Below are 11,968 nucleotides of genomic sequence, written 5' to 3'. Positions count from 1 at the left end.
ATCATTTTGTGCCTTTTTCCATCTTAGTTGTAATCCCCGTGGGCTTCCCAACACCAAATCACCCGTGTGCTATCACCATGGTCCAGTGCAATTCCCTCTTTCCCATTTTTGATCCCATTCACCAGTCCACCCCCATAAAATGTCTCTGGTATATAGTTGTTCATTATTATTATTTTTCCCCCCTGGTCCTTTATGCTACTGGTATGAGTGACACTATCTGGTATTTTTCTTTTTCTTTCTGGCTTATTTCATGAAGCATGATCCCTTCCAGCTCCATCCATGTTGCTGCAAAAGGAATGAATTTATCTTTTTTGATTGCTGAGTAATGTAATCATTGTGTTTATGTATGAGGTGCATCTTTTATTGTGACTAATGTATAGGTAAGATCCTGTTCTTGTCTTGGATTAAGCTTATAGACTCTGGAGTCAGAGTGCTTGGGTTTAAACTTCCTAGCTTTTTTTCTTTTCAGTTTGTTGACTAGTATCAACAAGGTAGCATTGTGTTGTGAGGGATTCCTGTGATAAACCATTGGAAGTACTTAACTACCACTACATTTTATTTTTTCTATTGTTCTAAGGTATATTGTTTACTATATTGGAAATTTTCAAAGATAGGGATTGGAGAAAAACACTTTACACAGCAATGCAGTAAATTTGTTTTTAATAAGTTTAAGAAAGTACTTTTATTATCTTTGTTATCAGAGATTTGAGTCACTTTCCCATTACTAAGCCACTGGCTATAACATAGTATTTATCTACATCATACTTGAAAAAATAAATGAGTCAGTGGGAAGTAAGGGAGCTTTATAGAAGGGCATGTTTCAATTTTGATGTTTGGATGTTAATCTTTGTGCCATGAAAAGATGATATATACCTGCTATATCATCTTGAGTAAAGAGTAAAATTAACTAACATTTTGTTGGATCCTTATAGTTTATAAATCTTTACCCACATATGTTTTGGTCTCACAGATCATCCTGTGATATAGTACTCTTTTCACTTTCTATAGTAGAATATTATCTTGAGTTGAACAACTGGATAATTACAAGAATTATATTAGAACCCTATCAGATTCCTAGGGCAAGGTTACAAAGCCACCCACAGCTTTATTCAAAACTTTATTCGTATATTTACTAAAACTGCCTGCTAGCAATTCATGACAAACCTTGATTCGTTTATATTTCTACTAAGAATGAGATGATGCAGCACTGTGTGGGGATTTGCTATTCTCACTGAAGCTAGTATGTTGAAACATTTTTAAGTTTTGAGATAATAGTTACAATATTTGATATTTTATTTAAAATGATGGGCCTCCCTGATGGGGCAAAGAGTTAGGTCTCAGCACCACCAAGGTATTGGCAGCTACTGCAACAGGAGTTCGATGCAGTGATTAGTAGACCTCTTCTGCCTCACTTGCTGCTCCCTCAGCAGAGTATTTCAGTCAATCTACCTGTTCTGTTCCTCATCCTATCTCTGGTGAATTATCTCACATGCATACCTCCCCCACATATCTGGCCTATATCCTAGTTCTTGTATGCATAAATAAAGCTTGTTAAAAAAAATAAAATGAAAATACACTAATAACAACAATGACCAGAAAGCCCAGAAGAAATTGCCAGGGAACAATTTCCCATGTACACAGAACTGGTAGGCACAGAGAGTTTAAATGGGTGAGTTATTTTGAACTTTAATGAATCATTAAGTGGTTTTGGTTCAGAGAGACATTCCCAAATTCACTTGACAAAGTCAGCATAAACTGATATGAAAATGGCAAAGTGTGTGTATACATGGGAATAAGCTAGTCTCACATAGATTAAAAAATTATTTTTCATTAAGATTGACTTACATATAATAGCTAATATTTAGTGTCCTTTACCATTGCTAGGTAAATGCATATTGTCCTGCAGACAATATGCACTTTCTCCACTGAACCTTACAATAACCATGTAGGGTATGGCAACTATTACTATATTAATTGTATTAATAAGGAAAGTGTTTGGCACAAAAGAATCTCAGAGTGATTGAATGAGGAATGAATGTTGCTCAGAAACACACCTATAAACTGGCAGCAGCTACATTGGAAATTGAGTCTTTGACCCAAGAAAATTCAAACTTAACCTTTTAGTTAAGATTTTGTAGAGAAAAGGAACCTCAAAGAAAAGGATAATCTAAAAGAATATTGAGTAAATTGTCTTTTATAGTGAGCATAACTGAGATATGTAGGATTTTCATTTTGTCCCAAGTACATAGGTATTAAAATTTTTTTTTAAAACTAGATTCATGTGCCACACTTTCAGTCAGGAAAACTGATGTTTTTTTTAAGTTAGACTAAAGTTTTGGGAAGTCTGTACTGCAATTATGTAGTCTTTTCTGCCTGATCACTAAAACTAATTTTCGTTTTCTTTTAAAATAAAGACTAGAACTGCTAAGTTTCTTATGAAGGAAGCTTGCACTAGTCAGCAGAAGTATTTTTATTTGCAGATAATGAAGCTATTTCAGTGGCAGGTTTTGCAAAACATGCAGAGAATTTGGCTGTGAAGAATTTGTCACAAAAACTTTGTGCTAAACCTCAGAGATCTGTTGCACAATTCTGGCTTGTTTTATGTAATGCATCAATTCCTGAGGTTGTTTTTCATATACTTTGAAAAATAGTAATAGTGGTAGCTGTTGGTGGGGAGAAACTGTATAGAGAGGAGATAGTAAAGTTTTATGTTCTGTGATATAGATATGCTCATATATTAATTCATTCCTCCAAATAATTTTTTTCAATTAATTTTTTTTTATTACAAAAGTTTACTTTTACATCATTTTGCACATTTTTTTCCTCCAAATAATTTTTTAATGTAATATGGGAGCTTGTTAAAAGGACTTTAATTTTTTAAATCACACTATTATATTGAGGTATTATTGACTTATATCACTGTATATGAAATAGAGGTATAAGTTCACACCTCTTCAGATGTATATACTAAAGAATTTTAATTTTGATTCCTTTTGTTCACCCTTCACTCTGATTTTCTTGGTGTGTATCCAAATGGATTTCCTTAATGTTTTCAAAGTTTGTATGAAGTAATGGAGAAATACCAACATAATATTTGATGTGATCCCAGTCTCTTCCCATTTCTGCCAGAAATCATGCTCAGAACTGAGAGAACTTGAGAATGGTGAGTTGAAGGTAGTTCAAAGTCTGCATCTCCCATTAGATAGACCAATGCTTTTTAAACTTTTTTATTGAAGTGTAACATAAATTTCAAAATATGCACAGGTTTTAATGTATAGTCTGATATTCACAAAGTAAGCACACATGTATAGCTAGCTTTTGCTTTTATTATTATTTCTTAAAGATTGATTTACTGGCCCTCCCTGGTGGCGCAGTGGGTTAAAGCACTGCACTGAGAAGCTAAAACCACTTCTGCATGAGTTCGATTCCCGCCTGCCCCAGAGGTGACCACATGGCGTGGCAGACCTCTCCTGACCCGCCCGCTGCTCCCCTCAGGCACCCCTGAGCCTCTGGACTGTACCCCAGTTCTGTATGTACAAATAAATAAATCTTAAAAAAATTAAAAAAAAAGATTGATTTACTTATACATAGAGGAATTGGGGTGGGACCTGAGAGGATTCACTAGAGACAGTGGGGAACAGAACAGGAACATCTTGCTGAGAGGAACAGGGACAAAACAAGAGAGGTCTGCTGTGCCATGTGGGTCAACTCTTTGGCCAGGGATTGAACTCATGGTGCAGATAGCTTGATAGCTAAAATTTAACCCCTTGTTCTACTAGGGAGGCCCAGCTTTTGCTTTTAGTTGAATGAGATGATTGTTGCTGAGTGTAAATAGTTTTGTTCCTCTGTTTTCTGAAAGGACTATTCTCATTAAAAACAAAACTATCCAAAATAAAAATAGTCAAAAAAAAAAAAAACCACAATAGAAACAAAAAACAAAACCATCCCTATACAATGTAAGATTATAATTTAGTAATACAGGCACTTCTCCAGCTTTATTGTGATGTAATTTACATTGTTTAAGTTTTGGGAGTATGGGGTCATGATTTGATGTATGTGTATAAATAGTATATCAAATTTTAAGCATGTTTATGTCTCTCTAAATTGCAATTGAGATACTCCATCAAAATATTTTATCGGATGCTTTCTGTATGCCATACAGTATAACAAATGATGTACTTATTTGTGATTTAATTATTAGGACAGTGCTGGAAGGTATTATCATTATTATTTTAGGTGAACACATAATTATTTTGGGTGGACATGAAAACTGAAGCCATGGGAGTATCTGAATATTTGCTAGAGTTCAAACACCTAGGAAATGGTGCAGGCTAGCCTTTAATGGGGTCATTTTGACTGTAGAGTGTGAGTACTTAACTATAATCTGTTTTTACCATGTGTATACACAATGCATTTGCTCCATTATAAATATTGTCAAGTTGTATTCTGCTGAGAGTACAGTGTTGTGTTTAGGGGTCTTTAAATCTTAGGTGAAGGAAGTTGAGAGAAGAAGATCTTCACAGGATTAGGTTTTGGGCTTGCATTTTGATTGTATAAGAGGACACAAGAATTTGTTTCAAAGATAGTTTCATAGAATTTGTTGATTGGAGTACCCCTGGACTAGGCAGAGCTATTGTGGGAAGGGTAAGATCCCCCTCTGCCTCTTGGTATCACCTTGTGTTGAGGCAAAGAGATAAATAATCTGCTTGAAGGTGTGCTCATTTTGTACCTTTTTTTTTTTTTTTAAGAAAATGGAGTCTCTTTTGGAGGGAATTTTTAAAGACTGCTTTTAATTTACTTTTTTTTTTTCTTCAGGAAAACACTTGATAGATTTCAATTTAAACAGTTCATAGGGATCTTGGCAGGATGTTTCATAACAGCTATGTACCAGATTGAGCTCTTCTATTACAGAAGCTTGGCAAATAAATTGGTTAAAGTCTTTGTGTTTTAATATCCAAAAACCTGTTGAATAAATTTTATTTACTTAATAGAGTTGGAACACTGTAGTATGTTTGCAGATTGATATGTTTCCTTTTTTTTTTTTTTTTCAAACTTGATGGTATTGCCACATATGTCATCATCAACACATGATGACTGCAGAGTGGATAATATAAAAATTTGGGGAACCTTGCTTTCCTGCTAAAACTCAGGATGGTTTTTATTATTGCTGCCAAAAAAGATTGTTAAAGGTTTGCTTTCAGCACATACCTTAAATTAACATGAAATTAGTAGAAAAGAAAAAAACCACAAAACAGTTGAAAGTCAGTTTGTCACTTGCTTATTAGCAATGGAGGGTTTGAAGACTCTGTAATCTTTAATTACAGATTTTTAATTCCCAGACATATGCTCTCTCAATTCCCACTCATCACTTGTGATTTATTTTTGTTATATTCCAAAAGCAAGTGGGAAAATAATATTTATATGCCAAAACAGCGAAGGATTCTATAATATAATAGCTGTTTGTTTCTTTGGAGTACCAGTGGATCAGAAACTCTTTAGAGAAAATCTGGGAAGGGACCTGGTTGAAATGATATAGAAAGAAACCAAAGTGGATAATTATGGTTTAATCATCTTTATTGAAGAAACTTGAAGAATAATGTCAGTCTCATTTTAGAAATAGTAACAAGATATGTTGCCATACATTATAAAAGTTATTTACGGTAGAGGGAGCTAATGATAGACCAGAAGCTTAATTAAAATGGAATACTGTTATAGATTCAATCATCCTTCCCCACCCCCATTTATAAATTAAAGTCTTTACCTCTGGTATGTCAAAATGTGTTCTTATTTGGAAATATGGTGGTCGAAGACCAAAGTCAACAACATGAAGTTATACTAGAGTAGACCTCTAATCCGATATGTTTGGTGTCCATATGGGAAGAGGAAAAGGATACAGGCACCTATAGGGCAGCACCGTGTGAACATGAAGGTGATCACCTGTGCACCTGTGAGAGAGGTCTGCTGCACAGCCTTTCCTCAGGGCTCCTTCAAGGAACCAACCTTGGTAGCATCTTGATTTAGACTTAAGCAAAATTAAACAGACTTAAGAATTGTAAGTTTCTTTGTTTGAAGCCACCTAGTTTGGGGCCCTTGCAAACTTCTGTCAGCCCCAATAGTTGGTTTATTTATATCTAGAAAAATTTTAATATTTGAAATTTTGCAATGCTTTCATTTCAGAGTTTGGAAACCATTTCTCTCTATGGAAATTTAGAATATGTGGTCATTAAGTTTCTTAGGTTTCTGATAACTCAGAGTTTAGCCAATTTGTAGCAATCTGTTTTTAAAAGGCAGGAGTTGATATGGGCTAGACTTACAACTGTAATTTCTGTAATGTTTTCCTCCCATTTATGGTAATAGAGGGGAAGATTATTTCCAGTGACCTGAGATTCCAAGTTGTTTCTTGAATGTACCAATTCAAACTTGTTCTAAGATTCAAAGTTGGTCTGTTTCTTGTGTGGACTAATAGCATTCTGGAGATGTTAAAAGAAGAGTGACTTTGAGTGCATACCTCTGTATTAGTGGACTAGAAAAGAGTGGCCATGTTTTTCATGAGAGGAACAAATACTTCAGAAGGAGAAGATGATATGGTTAAACTGGGTGTGAGCCTGGGAAGTCCCTGGGGACCAGGAGGAACTGGCTTTGCCCATGAGTAAGTTTATAATAGCTCAGCTTAGAGAAGCTCTGAAAAAGAATATTAAAAGCCATACCTCAAATACAACTCCTTTTCTATTGTTTTTTTACACAGAGCCAAGTAACTATCCCCAAAAGAAATCCACACCATATTTAATACTGACTCGAGTTGTGTACAGGTAAAGAACATAAGCCTTGGAGTCAGTTCAAATTAAGTCTCTGCCACTTATCAGCTGTGTGACTTGGTATAAACTTTCCCCCTTGAGCCTCCATTTTCCCATCATTAAATTAGATAATCCAATATTATCTCCCCCATAGGATTTTGTGATGATTAAATAAGGTGGTAATATATGTAAAAAGTGAGTAGAACGCCTGGTGCATATAAAGTTCTCATATGCTAGCAACAGCAGTAGCTATGTGACCCTTGTGTGTGCTAGTCCCTCTGTTCGTTTAGTCCATAAGTATGAATAGCTTATCTTATGATGTTATAAAGTCAATCAGTTTTAGGATCCATATATTTAAAATAACATCTTAAGAAAACACAACTTGGGAGTACCCGTCCAGAATCAGCTGATGTACTTTTAAAGATTAGGTCATGACAACCAGACTAGAGAGACTCTAGGTCTCCTAGTTCACAGTCTTCCTTTTTTAATGTACATTGATTAGATTTTGGCTGGTTTATATACTATATTGCTCCCTTGTATATGTGTGTGTTTTATAGTATAATTTTTGAGTTGCCTACTTTCTGTTTTAAAACTTTGGAGAGCCAGTTTTATCTTGTTTTTACTCAAAACAGGAAGAAACATTTTGAAATAAAATGATCCAAGTGTGTTTTGGGGTTATTACTCACATATTTAGAGCATAGCATTATTAAAAACACAGATAATATCTGTCTAGCACTTATGATATCATACATTTAATTTAGGTAATTAAATTCTTATGGTAGAACTAATACTTTAAACTCAGTATATAGTGTTACAATTTTAAAAGATTGAAACTCCTTAGTTATAATGAAACCTTAAGTATTTTCTGTATAGCCATAGAAAATGGGCAGAAGGAGCCAGGCAAATCTGGAAGGAAAGCAGAAAAGATTACCCTGTTACAGTCACACTTTAACAAAATGTTTCTTCTTTCTACATAGTCTTGGGTTATCTTGCAATCAACCACTTATTAATCAAAAAAGGACACATATTAACTTTATAGTGGAGAAAGTTGTTAGACACTACCTTTAAGTGAACAAAGTCACTATCTCTAGTAACTGAACAATTGGTATTTTTGGGAACTCCTGATAATGTATTTTAAAGGATATGCTACTACTACTTTGATATTCTTGCCAAAAATGCAAATAACTATGATCATGAAAAAATATGCAAACCCAAACTAGGGATTGCTTTACAAAACAAATGACCTGTACTTTTCAAAAATGTCTAGATGATGAAAGAACAAATTAAAGGAGAGGAAATTGTTGGAGATTAAAGAAGTTGTTATGTAGAAATATGATATTTATTAAATGAATCCGAAGATCCTAGTTTGGACACTAAACCAAAATTCCTCCCCTCACCTCCATTTTTTTTAAAGGGTATTAGTGAGACAATTGGAAAAATTTGAATCAGGTCAATAGATTAAATGCTATCACTAAATCAATGCTCCATTCTTGATTTTAATAATTGTACTATATGTATTATAAAGTTACATGTATTTAAGTAATACCCTGGAGTAGTTAGGATTAAAAGAAGCAGTGTATTTACTACTTTTCTTTTTTTAATATTTATTTATTTGTACATACAGAACTGGGGTACAGGCCAGAGACTCAGGGGTGGCGAAAGACTTCACCAAAGACAGAGTGGGGAGCCCAACAGGCAGATCGACGAAGTACTCTGCTGAGCGGAGCAGTGGGTGGGTCAGGAGAGGTCTGCCACGCCATGTGGTCACCTCCGGGGCAGGCGGGAATCGAACTCATGCGAAAGTGGTTTCAGCTTCTTAGTGCAGTGCTTTAAACCACTACGCCACCAGGGGAGGGCCGTATTTACTACTTTTAAATGAATAAAAAAACAAAAAACAAAAAACCATAATATGTAGAATGAGTAAATAGGAATAATACAAAAGGTGAATAGAATAAGTAAATGTTAAAATTTGAGGAATATAGATAAAGATTATATGGCAATTTTTTAAATTATCTTTGCAACTTTTCTAAGTCTGAAATTATCTTAAGGTCAGGAGATAGTAAATGAGGCTTGTCACTAATGAATGGATTTTCCTTTTTTGCTTGTATCAGTAAGTATATTGTCACATATCATTTTGCAGGATAATGACTTGCAGAAAAACATTAATTAAAAAGTGTAGCAAGGCCCTCCCTGGTGGTACAGCGGGTTAAAGCACAGCACTAAGAAGCTTAAACCACTTCCGCATGAGTTTGATTCCTGCCAGCCCTGGAGGAGGTGGCCCACATGGCGCGGCAGACCTCTCCTGACTTGCCTACTGCTCCCCACTTTGTCTCTGGTGAAGCATCTCACCACCCCTGTACCTTTAGCCTGTACTCCAGTTCTGTGTGCATAAATAATAAATAAATCTTAAAAAAAAAAGTATAGCAAATGAAAACCAGTGTTAGAGGACAAGCAGAGCACTATTAAATGAGTGGATAAGTGCTTTTTTTACTGGTTTTGTAAAATAACTCCTCCTAGTCTTCATTATAATTTAGTATTAAGATTCATCAATTCTAAAATCAGATATTTTTGAAATTTTCTACTTGGTTTTTACATGTAGCTTTAAATTATTTTTCATGTCTAAATAATAGATTTTTGAATTAGATTAAAATCCCTCTCTGGGCTAGTTTCCTTACCCATAAATTGAGGTGTTTGGGCTAGGTTAAATTTTAAGTTTTCCAGTTTTAAAATCCTATGAATTTAGAACCAAAGAGAAAATGAAAGTTAGTTTCTCCATTTGAGTTAAAAGCTGTTTTTAATCACAACAAGCATTCCAAGTGATAGTGTCATATTTATTAAGTTCACAGATTTTTTGTGTCAAAGCTTTTGCCGAGCTTTTAATTTTTTTTTAAAGATTTATTTATTTATGCATACAAAGCCTAGGGTACAGGCAAGAGGTGCAGGTGCTGTGAGAGAATTCACCAGAGACAGAGTGGGGAGCTGAACAGGCAGATCAACGAAGTACACTGACTGCTGAGGGGAGCAGGGGTCAGGTCAGGAAAGTCTGCTGCGCCATCTGGGTCACCTCCGGGGTGGGGAATCAAACTCATGCTGAAGTGGCTTTAGCTTCTCAGTGCTGTGCTTTAACCTGCTATGCCAACAGGGAGGGCCCGAATTGAGCTTTTAATTAATAGTACATTTCATTTCTTGTCATTTGTTGTTGTTGTTGTTCTAACAAGTGTTTTTCTTATTTAGTATGGGTTAAAAGTATATTTAAAAGGGTTTCTCAATGAAAACTTGGTGTTAAAACTCAAGATTGATAGTAAAAGTTGAGTCACAAGAGAGACTCTTTGCACTGTCAAGATACAAAGTAACTGATGGTATGAAAGCTCAATATATGTCCAGCATAACATATTTTGGGGTTATTTTTAACTAAAGCAAAACTTAATTAATGCTTTTATTCCCTTTCCCCCTCCCAGCTTGGTGATCCAACAGCTATTTTTCCTGCTGTCATTGTGGAACATGTTCCTGGTGCTGATATTCTCAATAGCTATGCTGGGCTTGCCTGTGTTGAAGAGCCCAGTGACATGATCACTGAGAACTCCCTGGATGTTGCAGAAGAAGAAATCATAGAGGATGATGATGACGACATAACGCTTACAGGTATGAGCCTCCTGCTGCAGCTTTAAGCATTGTTCCTCCATGGGATTTTTGGAGAATATCAAAAACCCCTAACTTTTCCTGCAGAAAGTAGAGTCCCAGAAGGAGAAGTTGCATCTTCTTTCTGTCTGCCTGTGTTTCATAGTGCTTTCTCATCTTCCCTTTCTTCTTTCCTAAATATATTGAGATAAGTATGAAATAATTTTATTTTAAAATTAGTAAAGCCAACTCAATTCATGAAGTCTTCACTTAGCACTTTTTATATGCCTAACTTTACATACCTGATAACAATGGGAAGTTGTTTATAGGGAAAAGGAGAGGAATGTTCTTGTTTGCTTGTTTTTTTATTGCTGCCACAGGAAGCAAAATAGAAAACAGACCATCATAGAAATGTGGATGTTGTTCTGGTGTTTAAAGAGGACTTAGGAGCTTCTGGTTTAGTCAGAACTAATAGACTCCTTCAAACTTGAAGAATTTGCTTTGTAAATGTGAGGGATAATGTTATTTTTGCCAGTTTTGGAAATCGGTGCTGCATTTATATTTTATATTCATATATCTAAGGCCATATTTGGAGGTGTTTGAGAAAATTATTTGGAAGCAAAGGTTACTTGATTGTTCTTAAGTTAAAAAGATTACAAAATTAGGCCCTCCCTGGTAGCGCAGTTTAAAGCGCAGCACTAGGAAGCTGGCCTCAAACACTGCAGCATGAGTTCTGTCTGGCCAGGGGAGTGACCCATATGGCATAGCAGACCTCTTCTGACCCCGCCCGCTGCTCCCCTCAGCAGTGTCTTCCTCGATCTGCCTATTCTGCTCCTCACTCTGTCTCTGGTGAATACTCTCACTGCCCCTGTACCTCTGACCTATACCCCAGTTTTCTATATAAATGAATAAATCTTTTTTCAAAAATGCAATACTTTAAAAAAAAACACAAGAATAGAAAATTAACAGTTGTTACAATGTTATTAACTAATCCATCATCTGACTGGTAGTTGTTCTCTCTTTTATTCACAGCATCTTAAAAAGGTTTTGTTTGATTTGTAAAATGTGAAGTTTTTATTAAAAAGTTTTATTCAAGTAAAAAATAGGCAATTACTTAAGTCATATTCAGTACAGAATTTATCTTTTGATAAAACTATGCATTAACTCCATGTATCAAATATTGTATCTTGATCAAGAGATCAGAATATATGTTTCAGAGTAACAATTACCTAACAGTTACTTTTATTTTTTTCTTTAAATTTATTATAGTTGAAGCTTCCTGTCAAGATGGGGATGAAACAATTGAAACTATTGAAGCTGCTGAGGCACTGCTCAATATGGATTCTCCTGACCCTATGCTGGATGAAAAACGATTAAGTGAGTGGTTGTATGTTCAGATTGTTATGTTTTTATTAGTCAAAGCTATTCTTGACATCTGTATTAAATATCAGATCAGAGATCTTGATTTACATCTTTTGTGCCTGGCATATTTTAAGGTATAGTATTAGTTGAGGCACCTTTGCTAATTTATTTAAAGAGGACTTTTTTTTTTTTTT

General features: G+C 35.0%; 1 protein-coding gene across 2 annotated transcripts in view; it reads left to right on the top strand.

The window, feature by feature from the left end:
• ELF1 (E74-like factor 1 (ets domain transcription factor)) overlaps window positions 1–11,968 on the top strand; it is an 82,491-nt gene that overhangs the window by 56,530 nt on the left and 13,993 nt on the right. For both annotated transcript variants that reach the window (XM_004680119.2, XM_012723281.1), the window contains exons 3-4: window positions 10,253–10,436; window positions 11,682–11,789. In XM_004680119.2, coding sequence (XP_004680176.1) covers window positions 10,253–10,436; window positions 11,682–11,789 — 292 coding nt within the window. The remainder of the gene's footprint in view (window positions 1–10,252; window positions 10,437–11,681; window positions 11,790–11,968) is intronic.

This window comes from Condylura cristata, unplaced genomic scaffold, assembly GCF_000260355.1.
Source record: "Condylura cristata isolate star-nosed mole 26May11 unplaced genomic scaffold, ConCri1.0 scaffold00010, whole genome shotgun sequence".
NCBI lineage: Eukaryota > Metazoa > Chordata > Mammalia > Eulipotyphla > Talpidae > Condylura > Condylura cristata.
Note: the sequence above shows the minus strand (reverse complement) of the source record. Positions and strands in the feature narration are given on the sequence as shown.